The sequence below is a fragment of the Salmo salar genome, chromosome 16, assembly GCF_965601325.2.
Source record: "Salmo salar chromosome 16, fSalSal1, whole genome shotgun sequence".
Classification (NCBI taxonomy): Eukaryota; Metazoa; Chordata; class Actinopteri; order Salmoniformes; family Salmonidae; genus Salmo; species Salmo salar.
In genome coordinates, this window is record NC_138306.1 from 73,680,570 (window position 1) to 73,701,182 (window position 20,613).

Consider the following 20,613-nt stretch of genomic DNA (forward strand, 5'->3'; position numbering starts at 1 on the left):
CCTAATGGATCAGTTGGATCATACCGTCTGATAGTGAGGACAGTCAGCTTGAGGACAGTGACAGTGAAGAAGAATGCACCCCAGAATCTGGTTGGATAGGCAGTGAAATACTAGGTTATGGCCAACTTGTATTTTCTTAGGAAAAGAGTGCTTGTTTCTCCTATATTTCACTTAATACATGTTCTGTATCTGATTTTCCTTTGTGTTTTAGCCTACCTTTATGGCACAGCGTTGCCCTGAGGCAACAAAAACGATGACTAATTTATGCTGCAATAGTTTATGTGTCCTGGGGCTAGGGTCAGTCTGTTAAATCTGAAGTATTTCTCTTGTCTTATCCGGTGTCCTGTGTGAATTTAAGTATGCTCCCTCTAATTGTCTAATTCTCTCTCTGTCTCTCTTTCTCTCTTCTTTCGGAGGACCTGAGCCCTAGGACCATGCCTTAGGACTACTTGGCCTGATGACTCCTTGCTGTCCCCAGTACACCTGGTCGTGCTGCTGCTCCAGTTTCAACTGTTCTGCCTGCGGCTATGGAACGCTGACCTGTTCACCGGACGTGCTACCTTGTCCCAGACCTGCTGTTTTCAACTCTCTCTTTCTACCGCACCTGCTGTCTCTAACTCTGAATCATCGGCTATGAAAAGCCAACTGACATTTATTCCTGAGGTGCTGACCTGCTGCACCCTCTACAACCACTGTGATTATTATAGTTTGACCCTGCTGGTCATCTATGAACGTTTGAACATCTTGGCCATGTACTGTTATAATCTCCACCCTGCACAGCCAGAAGAGGACCAGCCACCCCTCAGAGCCTGGTTCCTCTCTAGGTTTCTTCCTAGGTGCTGGCCTTTCTAGGGAGTTTTTCCTAGCCACCGTGCTTCTACATCTGCACTGCTTGCTGTTTGGGGTTTTAGGCTGGGTTTCTGTATAGCACTTTGTGACATTGGCTGATGTAAAAAGGGCTTTATAAATAAATGTGATTGATTGATATGGGTGTGGGGGGTAAAAGTCGTTTATTTATATATTATCAGAAAACCTACATCTTCCATGACCCATCTCAATTACCTTGCATCTTTTCTCTTTTTTTTCTGGATGTTGCTGCAACACCGCTTTATCTCTTCATCCTCTGACTCCACCCTGCGGGCTGGTTCACTTTTCTTTTCACAAGAGTTCTGACGTCAGCTCTGGGGAGTGGAGAGTGTAAACGCACACACGCCTTTAGTTGGAAAAAGTAGCCCATTCTCAACTTTCCGTAAAGAAAACGATTTCAGAATTTTTTTTCTTCCGTTATCTCCGCTTGCGTTTGGACAATGCGCGACCCACACATGTCCGTGTGTTGACAGCGCAGGACACTCTGTTTGTGTGGTGTATACTACAGTTGCGTCTTTCCCCGACTCACCTATAGAGCGTAGGCTTAAACAGGTAGGCCAGGTAGGCTACGGGAGTGAAATCCGGAAGAACAAGCACATCTGATTGTTCACACTATTTTTCTCTTACCTCTGCAACTGAACTTCTCCCAATAACGTGTATGCAGTTTTGATAATTCTTCTTCTGAGAAAGTAGAAGTGTGAAGATGACGGAACTACCAGTTCACAAGAAAAATATGCTGATTCTAGTTGATGTTTTCTGTGTGGTTGTCGGTAAGTGCCCTATTTCTCTCTCTCCAACAATATGGCTGATATAACATTCTTTGTTGACATACCCAAGGAGACAACTCGCGCTCTCTGCCGTCTATACATGCGCAATGCAATAGGGTAGCACCCTCCACCGATAAATCAATAAAATATTTGTTTATGTATAGTTGTTTATTGGGTAAATGCTGGATAAGACTGGGATGGTGGGGGACTTTGTAAACAATGTTTAGGCAGGCTACACACACGCCACAGGCCAAAGCCCAGCATGCCGGACACTTTCCATTAAAGGCCAGTCATAAGAACATGTGTTTTGTGTTACACACACACAGACAGACACAACGCAATAGTATTGTAATAGGAAGAGAGTCAGCATAGCTCATGTTATATCTTGTTTAATGGATTCTGTCATTGTCTGTCAGCACATTACAGGTGGTCACAGTGCCTGGTGGAGTGGTGTAACATTGATCTGTATTGATTCAAATACTGTAGATTGTATGATAGTCATCAGTCATCATGGGTTAGTAACACAAAATGCCAATTCACATTTACTATGATTTTAAGTTCACAATTTCCCAGTTACAATTAATTTATGATGACCATTTAAAAATGGTGTGTGTGTGTGTGCACGCGCATGCGTAACAGAACACCTGTTCTTCTGACTGGTCTTCCATGGAAAGTGTCCTGCTTGTTGGGCTTTTCCCTATTGTTTCGTGTGTGTGTGTGTGTGTGTGTGTGTGTGTGTGTGTGTGTGTGTGTGTGTGTGTGTGTGTGTGTGTGTGTGTGTGGAGCCGGGGTTTGCATGTTCGGACTTGTACTGGACTCTCAATACTACAGGATCTGGGGTTTAGAATAGACATTTGGGTGGACAGTCTCCTTCCCCCTCTATCTCCCATCTTTCCTTCTTCATCCCTTTCTTTCTTCCCCCTATCCCCCACTCTTGGTCTTCCTCCCCCACTCCCTTGCTCTCTTTCTCTCATGGTATTTAGTGAGTGAGAGAGTAGGGTTGTTTAACAGTTAAGCTGGTCCTTGTTAACAGACGACATCACCTCGTGGCATAACCATGTTTGTTGACAGTCTCAGAGGGCTGTGTGTCTGGACCTGGGGTCTGACATTCCCGAGTGGCGCAGCGGTCTAAGGCACTGATTCTCAGTGCTAGAGGCGTCACTACAGACCCTGGGATCGATTCCAGGCTGTATCACAACTGGCCGTGATTGGGAGTCCCATAGGGCGGCGCACAATTGTCCCAGCGTCGTCCGGGTTAGGGGTTGGCAGTCATTGAAAATATTTAACTGACTTGCCTAGTTAAATAAAGGTTTAAAAAAATACATTTAAACAACGATGAAAGTAACCATGTTTGTTGACAGACTCAGAGGCCTGTGTGTCTGGGCCTGGGGTCTGACGACAGTAACCATGTTTGTTGACAGAGTCAGAGGCCTGTGTGTCTGGGCCTGGGGTCTGACGACAGTAAATCACTCTTTCTCTTTTCTTCTTTCAATATTTCCTCCCTCAATCTCTCCGGTTGCTTATTTTTCTTTCATCTCTCCTGCCTCCTCTCTCTCTCTCTCTCTCTCTCTCTCTCTCGATAGTGGTCTCTGGGGGTAGCAGTAATCAGTCTACAATTAGTGACAAGAAAACGATTGGGATTTTTTTTATTCCCAGTTCAGATAAGAGTGATACAGGGTTGTGTTTTTGTTGGCGTGCGTGTGCATACTTGTGTGTTTTGTTAGCGTGTGTGTGTTCGTAGGCCATAGCCCAGCTTCCTCACTGTGTCATTAATATAGTAGGAATGTGCTGAGTCGACAAACTGGATCTGATCTGACAAAGCTTTTCCTCAATCCTCTTTCTTTCTCTCCCTCTCTCATTCTCCCATCCCTCTTTCTCTCCCTCTCTCATTCTCCCATGCCTCTTTCTCTCCCTCTCTCATTCTCCCAACCCTCTTTCTCTCCCTCTCTCATTCTCCCATCCCTCTTTCTCTCCCTCTCTCATTCTCCCATGCCTCTTTCTCTCCCTCTCTCATTCTCCCATGCCTCTTTCTCTCCCTCTCTCATTCTCCCATCCCTCTTTCTCTCCCTCTCTCATTCTCCCATCCCTCTTTCTCTCCCTCTCTCATTCTCCCATCCCTCTTTCTCAACCTCTCTCATTCTCCCATCCCTCTTTCACTCCCTCTCTCATTCTCCCATCCCTCTTTCTCTCCCTCTCTTTCTCCCATCCCTCTTTCTCTCCCTCTCTCATTCTCCCATCCCTCTTTCTCTCCCATCCCTCTTTCTCTCCCATCCCTCTTTCTCTCCCTCTCTCATTCTCCCATCCCTCTTTCTCTCCCTCTCTCATTCTCCCATCCCTCTTTTACTCCCTCTCTCATTCTCCCATCCCTCTTTCTCTCCCTCTCTCATTCTCCCAACCCTCTTTCTCTCCCTCTCTCATTCTCCCAACCCTCTTTCTCTCCCTCTCTCATTCTCCCATCCCTCTTTCTCTCCCTCTCTCATTCTCCCATCCCTCTTTCTCTCCCTCTCTCATTCTCCCATCCCTCTTTCTCTCCCTCTCTCATTCTCCCAACCCTCTTTCTCTCCCTCTCTCATTCTCCCAACCCTCTTTCTCTCCCTCTCTCATTCTCCCATCCCTCTTTCTCTTCCTCTCTCATTCTCCCATCCCTCTTTCTCTCCCTCTCTCATTCTCCCATCCCTCTTTCTCTCCCTCTCTCATTCTCCCATCCCTCTTTCTCTCCCTCTCTCATTCTCCCATCCCTCTTTCTCTCCCTCTCTCATTCTCCCATCCCTCTTTTACTCCCTCTCTCTATCCTCTTTCTCTCTGTTTAACTCTTGTCTCCTCTCCTTTGCCTTGTTATCACTGCAGACAAAGAAACTTTATACACACACACACACACACACACACACACACACACACACACACACACACACACACACACACACACACACACACACACACACACACAGAGAGGCACATTGAGTTATTTCTGCAACACACTCTTTTAACAAAAATACCAACCAAATGCCACCCAAACCAAGCAATCTGCTGCTATATGCATAACAAAAGGGCCTAACGTATCCATCATTTCATTTGGACCTTTAGATCGTTCAATACTGACTGGTGATTGTGTGAATGGGACAGATTGCTGTTGTAAGACCTGTACACACCCTCTGGAAGAATCGGATTGGCAGACAATGATCATGTTCATTCTAAGGGTCGTTCTAAGGAATCAAAATTAATATAGTTTCACATTGTGTCAATGTTTTTCACTTTCTTCCCAGAAGTTTTCTGTGATGGGGGGGGGGGGTCACAGTCCTTTAAAAACCTTGGGTCATCAAACTTTCTCTGGAAGTGAACATGAGACCTAAGACAGCTGCAGTTGCTCTAAGTTCTTACTGTTATTTATGTGACTTGGGGTTAGAAGAGCATCTGCATCGAACTATAGACTGATACCAACTGTTGTTGTCTTAGTTTGTTATCAGTTTGATTTTCTGGGTTTCGCGCACAACTAGAGTTAGAAGATACTCTGCTGCTGTTTAACTGACTCTCTCTCACACACACCATCTCTCTGTGCCAACTATGTGTGTGTGAGAGAGAGGGGGGTTATTGACTTTTCCTGTGTGGAAAATAACCAGGATTCTGACAGTACAGCGGGATTACTACAGCCATAGAGTACTGATCCTCTTCCTGCTCTGTCTCCCTATTGGAATCTCTCTATTGTCTAGATTTGATCAATTTGTGTGTGTGTGTGTGTGTTGTAGGACAGTGGAGTTGTGTACGTTTTTTGGCGTCTAGTCTGGAGAATAACAGGAACACTTCTTAGGTTCCTCCTTCCTGTGAGGTCAGAGGTCAGGAGGAAGTTGATCATGTGTCATATCTCACCAGACATTCCTCCATGTTTGTTTTCTCTGGGAGTCATCTGGAACTTTCTATCTAGCCAGATGAGAATGTGAAACAATGTTATCCCCTCTTCTTCTTTCTCTCTGACCGCGCTGCCCATTCTGTTACTGAAGACCGACCCCCTCGGCCAAGATAACTGCGGGGGGTTAAAGAAGACGGACTATGGACTCTGCTTCCTGTATCTGCCCATGCACAGCCCTCTGAGTCTGTGCAACATCGCTGTTCTTCCTACATCGCTGAGGAAGGTCAAGATGTGTGCTACAAACTCACCTCTTCCGAAGAGAATGCTTGAATCAGTTTTCCTTTGGGTTCATTAAAACATCTCCAGTACCACTGGATCCCAGGTACGGGTTGTCACCAGTTCTGTTAAAATATATGCCATTCAGCAGGGTTGAATGGTTAAAAATCAGTTCCAGATTCACTGTTACCACGTTATCTTAATAGTGTTGGTTTTCAATCTTTCATCTATTTATTCACACACTCCCCTTTCTCCTTCCTTGTTTTATCAAATCCAGCTCAGCCCACTCTCTGGAGAGAGGAACAATCTTGGTTCAACTCAACCCTTGGCTACAATAACACTGTAGCAGAAACCTTACTGGAATAAAACTGGAGATGACTACAATTCTACGTGTGTTTATTTCTCTGACACTGCAGCAGAGTGCTACACACATGCGCACTTCATCCTCACCCTAACCACTACTCTCCAGAGAGCTGTCTTATCTAACTGTTATCCTAGAACCCTACAAAGTCATCATGACTTCAAAGTAAATACTAGTTAGTAAACTTCAAAGTGGCTGAGTGACCTAGCGGAATTGAGGTTGACAAAATAGTCACGCTGTTCATAAGCCGCTGATGAGTGACAATGTGAGCAGGGCGGGCGCCAGAACGAATCAGTTGGACTGGCATTTGATTTTTATAGGCGGGCCCGTTTTTTTCACGGGACCTCCAGTGTGCAAGCACTTGCACCTTCACACATTTTGTTAATGGGTGTTATGATAAAGACAGCTTGTGAGTTTCAAGTTTGGGGAAGCTTACAAGTTATCCTACCATTTCTACAAGTTTTGATTATTTTAATACTGTGTACATTTTCGTGGAACAGTTTCATTTCAATAATAACGTTTTTCGTTTCTCAAAATTATTGTCACATGGTTAATCTTAATTTAAATAATACAAATCTAGAAGTTAAAATTAAACTAATGCAAGAGCACCAGCCTTTGCCATATGGACACAGCCTACACCGTGATCCATTGGAAGAAATGAGCGCATGGAACTAAGAGAGAACCTATAGGCCAATGCTGCAGTAGACTTATTTAACTAGGCAAGTCATTTAAGAACAAATTCCTATTTACAACGAGGCCTACCCAGGACGATGCTGGGCCCTATGTGACGCCCAATAACGGCCGGATGTGATGCAGCCATGATTCGAACCAGGTACTGCCTCCTGAGATGCAGTGACTTAGACCACTGCGCCACTCGGGAGCACCTATAACTTCCATCATCAACTAAGTAAAATACATAAGCCTAAATCTGACAAAAACAGTAGAAAATATCCTGGTGAAAAGTCAGGTTATTTCAATTGCATTAATCTCTACTCTGCCTGTCTGCTTCCCTTTCAATCAGTCAGTCAAATGTATTTATAAAGCCATTTTTACATCAGCCGATGTCACAAAGTGCTATACAGAAACCCAGCCTAAAACCCCAAACAGCAAGCAATGCAGATGTAGAAGCACGGTGGCTAGGAAAAACTCCCTAGAAAGGCCAGAACCTAGGAAGAAACGTAGCGAGGAACCAGGCTCTGAGGTGTGGCCAGTTCTCTTCTGGCTGTGCCTATCTGTCTTGATTTGCGCAAAGTGTAATGAATTGTAACATTGTATCAACTCAGCATGTTGGTGTGCTCAGGCGTGCATGCTCACTCAACATTATCAGGACAGAAAATCAGCAATACTCACAGAGCACTCAAAACAAAAGACAATTACATTTTTTTTTAAAACACTTAAATTATGGTTATCAAATAAACCTAAACTTGTTTCTCACAAGTGTAGCAGGTTGTGAACTCTGCAAACAACGTTTCCACTCGGAGAATGAGTGGTAAATGACTAATACATGCGTTAACATAAATTAATGTAAACAAATGACGGGGATTAATGGTACAGTTACTAGGCCTAGTGGTTATATATGTAATGGGGAATTGATACAAGTAAACAATCGAAGGGCAAACAATTCACACAATTCTGGAGAGCTGATTGCATGCATTCTGGAGAAAGACGCCCATATCTCCGCAACACACCCTTTTCTTGTCTCAACGTTTGAAATTATACTCAAGACACATTATAGATGCTTTACGCTAAGCCTATTGCCACACGCGCTGCCCAAATTGCTTGCTTCCGAAATAGGCATGGGCCTATGCACTTGTGATGTGAAACAATACACTGTTGTTTAAAAAAATAAGTTAATGATCAGCTAAGTCAAGCTGTCTGGTAAAGTATTTTCAATGATTTTATTTAGACAGGAGTAATTATAATTTTGGCAAAACATCAATTTACTTTAGGGGAAGCCAGAATCTGAACAGTGCAATGTGCACCCGCCAATTTCCCTTTCTAATTCGCAAGTGGATGAAACCAGAGATCTGTATATAATGACGAGTTGCTCATGTCTCCTTCCAAACAATTTGAGTCGTTGTCCCAAAGGCAGGAATGCAGGCGACAAGCTAGGTCTGCATAATACAGAAAGTATTCAGACCCCTTCCCTTTTTCCACATTTTTGTTATGTTACAGCCTTATTCTAAAATTGATTACATGTAATGTTTTTCCTTATCAACCTACACACCATACCCAAAATGACAAAGCAAAAACAGGTTTTTTGAATTTTTTGCAAATGTAATAAAAATAAACACCTTATTTACATAAGTATTCAGACCCTTCACTATGAAACTTGAAATTGAGCTCAGGCGCATCCTGTTTCCGTTGATCATCCTTGAGATGTTTCTACAACTTGATTGGAGTTCACCTGTGTCAAATTCATTTCATTGGACATGATTTGCAAAGGCACACACCTGTCTATATAAGGTCCCACGGCATGTCAGAAAAAAATCAGGCCACGAGGTCGAAGGAATTGTCCATAGAGTTCCAAGACAGGATTGTGTCGAGGCACAGATCTAGGGAAGGGTACCAAAAAATGTCTGCAGCATTGAAGGTCCCTAGGAACACAGTGGCCTCCATCATTCTTAAATGGAAGAAGTTTGGATCCACCAAGACTCTTCCTAGAGCTGGCCGCCCGGCCAAACCGAGTAATCAGGGGAGAAGGGCCTTGGTGAGGGAGGTGACCAAGAACCCGATAGTCACTCTGACAGAGCTCTAGAGGTCCTCTGTTGAGATGGGAGAACCTTCCAGAAGAACAACCATCTCTACAGCACTCTACCAATCAGGCCTTTATGGTAGAGTGGCCAGACGGAAGCCACTCCTCAGTGAAAGGCACATGACAGCCCACTTGGAGTCAGAATCTCTGGTCTGATGAAACCAAGATTGAACACATTGGTCTGAATGCCAAGTGTCACGTCTGGAGGAAACCTGGCACCATCCCTATGGTGAAGCATGGTGGTGGCAGCATCATGCTGTGAGGATGTTTTTCAGGGGCAGGGACTGGTAGACTAGTCAGGATCGAGGGAAAGTTGAATGGAGCATAGGACAGAGAGATGCTTGATGAAAACCTGCTCCAGAGTGCTCAGACTCGGGTGAAGGTTCACCTTCCAACAAGACAACGACCCTAAGCACACAACCAAGACAACGCAGGAGTGGCTTCAGGACAAGTCCCTGAATGTCCTTGAGTGGCCCTGACTTGAACCCGATCGAACATCCCTGAAGAGAACTGAAAATATCTGTGCAGCAACACTCCCCATCCAACCTGATAGAGCTTGAGAGGATCTGCAGAGAAGAATGTGAGAAACTCCCCAAATACAGGTGCCAAGCTTGTAGCGTCATACCCAAGAAGACTTGAGGCTCCTATCGCTGCCAAAGGTGCTTCAACTAAGTACTGAGTAATGGGTCTGAATACTTATGTAAATGTGATATTTCAGTTTTTTATATTTAATACATTTGCAAAAAATTATTATTGCCTGTTTCATGCTTTCATGGGGTATTGTGTGTAGATTGATGAGGAAAAACATTTTTTTTAATCCATTTTAGAAATCCATTTTAGAATACGGCTGTAATGTAACTGTGGGAAAAGCCAAGGGGTCTGAATGATTTTCGAATGCACTTTATTATACCCATAGACAAACATTGGCAGTACAATGGCCTTACTGAAGAGCTCAGTGACTTTCAATGTGGCACTGTCATAGGACGCCACCTTTCCAAAAAGTCAGTTTGTCAAATTTCTGTAAGTGCTGTTATTGTGAAGTGGAAACGTCTGGGAGCAACAAAGGCTCAGCTGCAAAGTGGTAGGCCACACAAAGCACACATAACGGGACTGCCGAGTGCTGAAGCGTGTAAAAAAAATTGCCTGTCTTTGGTTGCAACACTCACTACCGAGTTCCAAACTGCCTGTGGAAGCAACGTCAGAACAAGAACTGTTTGTCGGAAGCTTCCTGAAATGGGTTTCCATGACCGAGCAGCTGTATTTCTGTCTGTAATAAAGCCCTTTTGTGGGGGAGACTAATTCTGATTGGAAGGGCCTGGCTCCCAAGTGGGTGGGCCTATGCCCTCCCATGGCTGTTCCCTTGCTCAGTTATGTGATATCCATAGATTAGAGCCTTATGAATTTATTTCAATTGACTGGTTTCCTTCTATGAACTGTTACTCAGTAAAATCTTTGAAATTGTTGCATGTTGAGTTTTATGTTTTTGTTCAGTATATGACTGGTGGAAGTTCCGTTTGCATTAGGGGAGCATGTTGTCTAGTGACAGGGTTCATGAAAACAGGAAAAAAAATCATCATGGTGTGTAAAACCATTGTCCTGTCAGATTTGAGTGTGTGTGTTTGCACACCATTGTGTTGTCAGTTGAGACAGTTTTATAGTCTATCCTGGTGCCAGTCTCTCTGCTCTGGTCTGTGAGTCACTGAACTATGGGGAGTGAGAGAGGGAGTGAAAGAAAGAGAGGGTGAGAGCAGGGGGGAGAGAGGTTTGAGTGCGGGAAAGAGAGGAGAAAGGTTAAAAGAAAAAGTCCATGGTCTCTTCCGTGAGAGATCAGTTTAAGGGAATTTCTCATGGTAACTTTGTATAATTAAATACACAATGAATGTCCCATTCTCTCTGTGTGTGTGTGTGCGCGTGTGCGCGTGCACGCGCATGTGTGTGTCCCGTCCGGTAGTTGGCTCCCATGCCCTTGTCAGCAGGGCTCAGTGGTGAAAGTTTAAGGCTGTTACGCTGTTAGGCATATTTATGGTGATGGATGTGTGTGTGCGGGCATGACCATCAGAGTGCACACAGAGTATCTAAACCCAGAGGCCCAACGACGCAAAACTTCCAGGAACGCTTCGTGAAGCAGACTCGACAGACCAGACAGGGGTTTGGGAAGTCAATGGGAGAAGTGAGAAGTTCTTCCTTTGCTGCTAATGTTCACTAAATCGACCTAGATGTCTTAAGTAGCTGAACATGTTAATCCAACCTTGTGTGAAAGTGACAAACTGACATGTTTTCATTTTGGTGTAAAATAACTTTATATCTAAGAAGGGCCTTTTGATTTGACGGCCTGCTCATGCGCAGTTCGGAGCGAGACGTCCGTTAGACCCGATGAAGTTTCTCAGCTTAGCTAGCCAACGTTGCCATGACATCGCCTACAAGCGTGATTGGGGATTTCTATTGGAGAAGCAGTTTCTAGGCATCGTCATACTATACTATACTATACTTTGGAGGGCATGTGTGTCTGTGGTGTTAGCTAGCAGCTTCCTCCCCAGGGGACGGAGGTCACTGATATATTGCTGACCAATAAGTGCCTAGATGTGCCTTCACGTGCCCATGTTTTTTTCACAGTTCCTGTCTAGCTGATAGATGTAAACATGTCTATCAGAGCCTGTTGAGCTGCTTCTTGAACGTCAATCTCACCTAGGCCTATACGGAGACAAGTTCAGCACCGTGTTGATACTGTCTCCTTTGACCCACTCTGACACCCCTCCTCTCTCTCCCTCCTTCCCAGCGGCCCTTCCGTCAGCGGTCTTGACGTTAATGTTCAGCCCGTACCAGAGGGGTATCTACTGTGACGACGAGAGCATCAGATATCCTTACAGAAGAGACACCATCTCCCACAGGGCAATGGCTGCAGTCACCATCACCTCCTCCATAGTCATAGTAAGTTTGATGAACAACTTGATGGTTATGTACAAAATGGCACGCTATGGTACGAGTTGACCTCTGCTAATGCTATGAGTTTGCCTCTCTCTCCATAGATAACTACAGGAGAAGCGTACCTGGTGTACTCCAAGCGTCTCCACTCCAACTCTAACTTTAACCAGTACATGTCAGCTCTCTACAAGGTCAGTTGGAACACAGGCCATAGTTTTGGGCTGACAATATGTGGTCTTAGCTCGGATTGGCTAGCTGCCTCTTCCCAATTTCATTGGTTCGGGAAAGTGGTTAAATTGGCCTGTGCTGTGCCTCTACTAGGTGGTGGGGACCTTCCTGTTTGGAGCAGCTGTGAGCCAATCCCTGACTGACCTGGCCAAGTTCACCATCGGCAGGCCACGCCCTAACTTCCTGTCTGTGTGTAATCCCACGGTGTGTTCTGGGTACATGCTGCAACTCAACTGTACTGGCAACCCTCGAAACGTCACAGAGTCCAGGTGGGTGTATCTTTCTGTCCGTCTTTCTTCTCTTGCTATGTGATGCAATGTCAACATGTTTCTCTCTTCTGTGTTCCAGATTGTCGTTTTACTCCGGACACTCTGCCTTCGGGATGTACAGCATGCTGTTTCTAGCGGTGAGTGTTTTTATTTGTGTGAGTTTCATACACACGTGAGATGACGATTAATGTGTGTGTGTGTGTGTGTGTGTGCGTGTGTAGTTGTATGTGCAAGCACGTATGCAGGGGAAGTGGACTCGTCTGGTCAGACCCACAGTGCAGTTCTTCCTCGTGTCGTTTGCGCTGTACGTTGGATACACACGGGTTAGCGACTACAAACACCACTGGAGCGACGTACTGGTGGGACTGCTGCAGGGAACTCTCATCGCTGTGCTCAATGTGAGTGTGTGTGTAGGGGGTTGTAGGAGGTGTGTGTTTGTACATGTGCTGAACAATTAAACCGAAATGTCTGTTATTCTTTGGTTTTGGAACAACTAATTGACCGATGTCAGTTTAATTATTTTAATTCCATTTCAGGTTTTTTTTTTCTGTGAGGTCAATGTGCACATTGCACAGTTTCTCTAGAGATAAATCAGATCAAGCCCGAACTGTGCGACGTAGTAGGGAGTTGTAGTTTCCAGAAAATACATGATCTAAGTGATTGATAGTTGGTATTCAGCAGTCATAAAAAATGTGCCTTCTTTACTTTGATGAACTACTAAACAGTGATTTTGTCAGAAACCGTAGGCAGCAGCTCTATAAGAGATGAGATGATGACTTGGAATAAAATAATAAAGTAATCAAATAAAACAAATGTAATATACACAACAACCGAGATATTTTATTAAAGTAATGTGAATAAATTATGGCTAATAAGTGATGAGCAGTAATGGGCAGTCACTACCCTCATGGGACCTTTATTGTTTTATTCTGTGTTACAGCATTTAACCCACAATGCATTTACTGTTTAAAAAAAATAGTGACCAAAATCTAAAACATATATATATTTTTTTTAAATAGTAAAAATAATTATTTTATTTTTGCATTTTCCAATTAAGAACATTCAAAACAAAAGTGAAAAGATATTAGACAACAATAGGACAAAGTAACAGACGAGCCTAACAAATTTTTAAAATAATAATAATTATATATACAAACGTATAATAAAGAGTAAAATAATAATAATGAGACATTGGATCATATGGTCACCTGCCGTAAGCTACATATTATAAATTACGTGTGAAACATTATATAAGGATTGTATAGAGATTCAATCAATGTGATGTGGGGGGAGATTCTCCATATAGTCAATAAAAGGTTGCCAAATTCTGTAAAATGTCTTTAACTTATTCCTCAGGCAGTAAGTGATTTTCTCCAGTTGGATACAACTATTAACTTCCGATAGCCACATTGCAACTGGCAGGGAGGAATCCGATTTCCATTTCTTGGCAATCGCTAGCAATATTTCTGTTAGCTTTATAGTATGGCTTTGCCTAAGATTGGTGTTAGTATAGTTACCCAGTAGACAGACCTCCGGGTCTAAAGGGAATGCAACCCCGTGGATTGAGGATATGGTATCGCATACCCCCTGCCAGAAACCGTGTAGTTTTGAACACTGCCAAGTGGAATGGAGGAATGTTCCTTCATCTGAGCCACATCTAAAACATAGGGAGGAGATATCAGGGTTGAACTTGTGGAGTCTAGATGGGCTGATATAGAGCTGATGGAGGAAATTAAACTGGATCAGTCTATCTGGAGTTCAATGTGGATGTAACACCATCGCTGCATAGGTCACTCCGTAGACCCTCATCAAGATCAATACCCAGATCTTTTTCCCATCTAAGTCGGGGTTTGTCTAGCTCAGGCAGTGTTAGTCCTGACATAAGAGCATCGTAAACACGGGAAATGGTCCTGAATAGTGGTTGGGCTGCATGGCAGAGTTGTTCAATAGGTGACATCTTAGGTAGGTTCCATTGTTCAATAGGTGAAATCTTAGGTAGGTTCCATTGTCCCTTCAGAGTCACTCTAATAAAGTTTCGTAGCTGTAGGTAGCTAAAGAAGTCCCTGTTAGGCAAGTGGTATTTCTGTTTCAGCTGATCAAAATACATAACAACTCCCTCCTCATAACAGTGTTCCAGAAGAGTGATCCCCTTATCAGACCATGGTCTAAAGTTACTATTCTGGAAAAACATAGGGATCCATCTATTGTTCCATAAAGGGGTTTTAGGGGAAAGGAATCCCCCTCGTCTGAACAACTCATGCAGTTTGCACCATGCCAGGACATGGTATGATTTAAAGGATTGCTGGGATGATTTTATGTAATTATTTTTTCATAATCGACCTGAAACAGAACCGACCTCAAAAGGCACTAATCGCTCAGCACTACTGACTTTAAACTATCCTTTTCTCTCAGGTTTGCTACTTCTCTGATTTTTTTAAGCTCCGGCCCCCTCCTCGCTGCCCACGATCAGAAACGGCTGAAGACGAACACCTAGAGGCCAAACCTGGCCTGAACCCAGACACACAACTACACAACAACCACTACAACTACACAACTACTACAGCCTGAACACAGACTAACAACTACACTACCACTGCAACTACACAACAACCTCTACACAACAATCACGGCAACCGTGGGGTAGACAGGAATTTGTTGGTGGGTGGGCCTGTAGAAATATGGGTGGGCAATTTTTTTATTTTTATTAAAATGTTTTGTTGTTGGGGAAAGGAGATAACTTCCTGCAGTGTTGCCATGTGGCCAAGAGAGTAATGTACAGTTTTATAGCCGTCTATGAATTCTATCTGATGATGTTTGCATGTTTAGGTAAAAAGACGACAAAAAATTAGAGCCCGACCCGTATTGGATTTTTGGGTCCGATACCGATTTTGAGGGAGTGAAAAGTCACAGATTACTGACATATCTGCCGATATATTGGTTTTTTTAGAGGTTGAATGAAGGATCAACAGATACTCAAAATGATTATTTCTTAACTAAATATTATAGTTAACATTATTTAAGGACATTTTAATTGTGGTTTACAGGAGATCCACCAAAAAGCAGTTATATTCTCTATAAATACGACAGTGAATACAAAGCTTGTTTAGTTGACCTTCTTAGGTGCAACTTAAAAATGTCTATGGCAGTGGAAAAGAGGTATGAAAAAGTATTTGTGCTAAACCACCATAAGGGTGGTCATGTAAACAAACACTTTATGGTCAACCTTGCAATGAGAGTACGTTATGACGAGCACAAGCTAGCTGTTCATTACGACAATGTTTTCTTACAGAAACCATATTTACATAACACTGTTATTCAATATAAAATGTATTGGCTATACATTTCAACTGCAAATGGCATGCGCTGATGACTGAAAATATTTATGCATGCAAATTCTTGCTGCACTGGTTTTTGTCACACGTTCTAATTTCGCGAGCTAGTTAACATTAGCTACTTATCTCATAATGAATGCAAGCAGATGGCCTGAATGATAGACCTGCGCCAACTGTCTTGTTTTTTGCAGATTGCATATTTCAGAAAACTAACTAAATTAGCCCACTAGCTAACATAATAGGCCCTGACAGTATCGGTCTTCTTTTTGTATCAAGGACGAGTGTTCACTTTGGCGCCAGTCCAGTGTTGGCACATACGTAGCACAGATTGCTAGCTAGCTAGCTAAGTTTACTACCTTGCTGGCAAATAGCTAAGCTAACTACCTTGCTGCCTAGCTGGCCAGCTAACGTTAACAAAGTGAGAATGTGATGAGGACAGGGCTGCTTCCTTGGTGAAGTGTACTTTTAATTATTTACTTATGCTGGCTGTGGCAAGCTACTCACCGTCAAACTAACCATGTCTACTTTCTCTCACATTGTGGACTAGGGCTGAATGATGTTCAATGAGCAGCTGGTAGAGTGCCCTCTTTAGGCAACCACTGAAAATGGAGCAGACGTATTTGTTTATTCTATGTATATAATATGGGCACTTTATCTGTGGAATAAAGGCAGATAAAAAATATTTCTGTGAAAGGCTAATATCGGCCGATAATATCGGTCAACCGGTTTATCGGTCGGTCTCTACAAATAATGTCCCATTTGGAACACTGACAAGGAAATAGCAGTAATTAAAAAAAAAATGATATCTAGAAAGAATATAGGTTTTTGATCCCAGTGGGGCCCACCCATGCCTACGCCCCTGCCGTGGGGCTGTTTGTGTGAGAGAAGTGTGTATATCAGTGTAGGCTCATTGTATTGGCTGGACTGGAATAAATGGAACGGTATCAAACACCTCCAAGCATATGGACACCACATGTTTGACTCTGTTTATTCCAGTCCAGTATTACAATGACCCTGTCCTCCGATAGCTTCTCCCACCAGCCGCCACTGGTGTATATATGAGAAGATGTGTATAACCACTCACATGCACATGCATTTAACTTTGTATTTTATTTTAATACAATGTACTAAAAGTATGGAGGATGAGACAGTTTTAGCAGAGAGAAATAATAGTGTAATTCCCTAGATTTCAATTATGCTAACAGGAAACACTGAAACAACTTTTTTATTTTATGATTCATTTATATTTCCTGTGCAGCAGCATCAACCAGGTTGTCTTCTTGGGATGTGTAGTTTCTTTGAGTGTCCTGTAGTTCTTTTTTAACCCACCCTCTAGTCTAGTTTGTATTTGTAAAAATTTTTTTTGTGTGTTTGAAATGCTTTGATCCCTTTGTTACCTACACTGGAGCTAACCCTCTCACACTTCATCCATCAAGACAGCGGTCTCCAAGCCTCATGCTGGGGAGCTAGTGGGCTGCAGGCCTTTGTTCCTGCCCACCACCAACCTACCTGATTTAACTAGTTGTTAAGACCTTGATTAGCTGAATCGGGTGGGTTAGTGTGCTCATCCTGTAGTTCTCCAGGAAGGGAGGAAGACCAATGGTCTGTGAAGTTCAATGTTAGGTCTACTGATACCTAGCATGTCTGTAGAAGACATGCATGTACAGTATATGGAATGTAAAACAGTTTTGCATAGATAATTACTTTCTGTTTATTTCTGTCATATCTCTAAGAATGTAATACCACTACTAGCCTACTGTAATGTTTTTTAAATGTAATTGACGCAACTTGTATTAGGTATTCCAGTTTATTATATATAAAGCTGTGTATAACCTGCCTGCTCGCATGGCAACACAGGTCCTGTAAGATCATGATGCCATGTGCTGCCTTTGAAATGTTGATGTTGACAATCATCAGTGTCAATGATTGAGTCACTCACTGAGATGTTCTCTGAAAAACACATTACACTTCTGCAAAGGGTTAATATATACACTATATGACCAAAAGTATATGGACACCTGCTCGTCCAACATCTCATTCCAAAATCATGGGCATTAATATGGAGTTGGTCCCCGCTTTGCTGCTATAACAGCCTCCAATCTTCTGGGAAGGCTTTCCACTAGATGTTGGAACATTGCTATGGAGACTTGCTTCCATTCAGCCACCAGCATTAGTCAGGTTGGGCACTAATGTTAGGAGATTATGCCCGGTTCGCAGTCGGTGTTCCAATTAACCCCAAAGATGTCTGATGGGGTTGAGGTCAGGGCTCTGTGCAGGCCAGTCAATTTCTTCCACAACGATCTCGACAAACCATTTCTGTATGGGCCTCGCTTTGTGCATGGGGGCATTGTCATGCTGAAACAGGAAAGGGCCTTCCCCAAACTGTTGCCACAAAGTTGGAAGCACAGAATCGTCTAGAATGTCATTGATTTCCCTTCACTGGAATGGAAAAAACAGCCCCAGACAATTATTCCTCCTCCACCAACCTTTACAGTTGGCACTATGCATTGGGGCAGGTAGCATTCTCCTGGCATCCGTCAAACCCAGATTCATCCGTCGGACTGTCAGATGGTGAAGCGTGATTTATCACTCCAGAGAACACATTTCCACTGATCCAGAGTCCAATTGCAAGCTTTACACCACTCCAGCTGACGCTTGGCATTGCACATGGTGATCTTACACAGAACCCAAACTGGCTGCGCGCGTGCACCATCGTGCATAAATGTATTTTGTCCCCCCCACACCAAACGCGATCATGACACGCAGGTTAAAATATCAAAACAAACTCTGAACCAATTATATTAATTTGGGGACAGGTTGAAAAGCATTAAACATTTATGGCTAGTTAGCTTGCACGTGCTAGCTAATTTGTCCTATTTAGCTAGCTTGCTGTTGCTAGCTAATTTGTCCTGGGATATAAACATTAAGTTGTTATTTTACCTGAAATGCACAAGGTCCTCTACTCCGCCAATTAATCCACACATAAACGGTCAACCGACTCGTTTCTACTCTCTTCCTTCCAGCATTCTTCTCTTGACTTTATATTGCGATTGGCAACTTTCATAAATTAGGTGCATTACCGCCACTGACCTCGTTTGTCTTTCAGTCACCCATGTGGGTATAACCAATGAGCAGATGACATGTGCGTACCTCCTTCTATAAACCAATGAGGATATGGGAGAGGCAGGACTTGCAGCGCAATCTGCCTCAGAAATAGAACTGATTTCTATTTTAGCCCTTGGCAACGCAAATGATCGTTGGCGCGCATGAGCAGTGTGGGTGCAATAATTGAATAACATAGATTTCTAAATTTATTTTGCAACGCTCGCACACCCGATGCGAGTGGTGTAGTCAGCCTGTTAGGCTTGTGTGCGGCTGCTCAACCATGGAAACTCATTTCATGAAGCTCCAGACAAACAGTTTTTGTGCTGACGTTGTTTCTAGAGGCAGTTTGGAACGCGGTAGTGAATGTTGCAACCGAAGACAAGCGGTCACGTTCTGTGAGCTTGTGGCCTACCACTTCGTAGCTGAGCCATTGTTACTCCTAGACGTTTCCACTTACAATAACAGCACTTACAGTTGACTAGGGCATCTCTAGCAGGGCAGAAATTTGACGAACTGACTTGTTGAAACGGTGGCATCCTATGACGGAGCCATGTTGAAAGTCACTGAGCTTTTCACTACGGGCCATTGTTTGTCTCTGGAGATTGCATGGCTGGGTGTTCAATTTATACACTTGTCAGCAACGAGTGTGGCTGAAATAGCCGAATCCACTAATTTGAAGGAGTGTCAACCTACTTTTGGCCATATAGTGTATTTTATTGTGTTTGTATCCACACTGTAATCCTTCATAAGCTTGTCTGTAACAAACTGTAGCTGCAATCAAATGTGTGTATTTCTTCTTGATGGAAAAGGGAACTTGATTTTACAGAAGTGTCTTTCGTTTATAATCTGGCAACTCCTGCTGAGACGAAAGTGCATGCAGAACCACAGAGTTACTGCTGTGGAGGGATGGGTAGAGAGGGATGATTGGAAGAGTGGAGGGATGGATAAATGGATGGAATGAATGGATAGGACGCCTTCAACTTCATGGATTCATCCAAGTCATTCACTAGGACTTTCCCAATGTTTGTTGGGGTGATGGCACACCAGACCCAGTGATGAAGACATTGCACATGTTGTCATAGCTTTATTTCAATTTGTTTTATTTTATTCCTCTGTATTGCTTTTTTGTAGTTTATGCATAAAGATGAACTAATATGCCCTTTGTGCATCAGACTGATTTTTGTTATTAAAGCGAGTGTGTGTGCTAGTTGATTCTGTAGCCTAATGAGGGAATAGTTGCTGAAAAGGATGCAGGTATAAATTCTCTGTACCTCAACCACGGTTGCTATAAAGCCCTGCGCATGAATACATTTTTTTTAGTTTGGATGGTCCTTGCAGACAAAGACCCTCTTCGCAAACCATTTCGCTGTATACACCATGCGCTTCCTCGTAAGAACAGCCGGTGTTATGGTACTGATGGTTTGTACGTTTGTGGTACCAGTGCAGCGCCTTCTAGTTGTCACGTTGGGTAAAACTAGCATTTTAGCTAGGCCTAACCTTAACCTCATTCTCCTAACCTGCCTAGTTAATTATTCTAACCTGCCATGTTAGTTCTCCTAACCTGACTAGTTAATTATCCTAACCTGAATGTAAAAAAAAAACATCAGTATTGTCACAGTGACATGTACTTGGATGTACTCAGGTGAAACACTATCCTGTTGACAAGTGGAACTCCCAGGATGCTGCGGGCCTCTCCAGACTTGTCTGATAACTCCATAGGGGTATACTACAAGCAGAACCAATGAGTTAGCCAGCTATTTTGCCTAAATATCCGGAGGTTTCTTTTTTTAAATTTTATTTTAAGAAAAAGGTTTAAAATGGGAATGGTCTACAGTGCCTTCAGAAAATATTCATACCCCTTGACTTTGAGGATAGCAAAAGTATCTA

The 20,613-nt window shown here is 43.2% G+C and overlaps 1 protein-coding gene and 1 long non-coding RNA gene across 2 annotated transcripts; both read left to right on the top strand.

Annotated features, from left to right (window-relative positions):
- Window positions 1-1,164: 1,164 nt before the first annotated feature.
- Window positions 1,165-19,885, top strand: LOC106574497 (phospholipid phosphatase 2). The gene is made up of 7 exons (XM_014150409.3): window positions 1,165-1,637; window positions 11,647-11,798; window positions 11,897-11,983; window positions 12,114-12,289; window positions 12,369-12,426; window positions 12,511-12,687; window positions 14,702-19,885. The coding sequence occupies exons 1-7, from the start codon at window positions 1,571-1,573 to the stop codon at window positions 14,855-14,857; spliced, it is 873 nt and encodes a 290-aa protein (XP_014005884.1). The 5' UTR covers window positions 1,165-1,570; the 3' UTR covers window positions 14,858-19,885.
- On the top strand, window positions 3,950-6,138 carry LOC123727870 (uncharacterized). Its single transcript, XR_006759817.2, has 2 exons — window positions 3,950-5,860; window positions 6,032-6,138. It is a non-coding gene; the product is annotated as an uncharacterized LOC123727870 (long non-coding RNA).
- Window positions 19,886-20,613: the final 728 nt, after the last annotated feature.

Coding starts and splice junctions, on each gene's coding strand:
- LOC106574497 (XM_014150409.3), top strand. CDS start 1,571: ATGACGGAACTACCAGTTCACAAGAAAAATATGCTGATTCTAGTTGAT. Junction 11,984..12,113: donor ACATGTCAGCTCTCTACAAG/GTCAGTTGGAAC, acceptor TGCCTCTACTAG/GTGGTGGGGACCTTCCTGTT. Junction 12,290..12,368: donor CGAAACGTCACAGAGTCCAG/GTGGGTGTATCT, acceptor TCTGTGTTCCAG/ATTGTCGTTTTACTCCGGAC.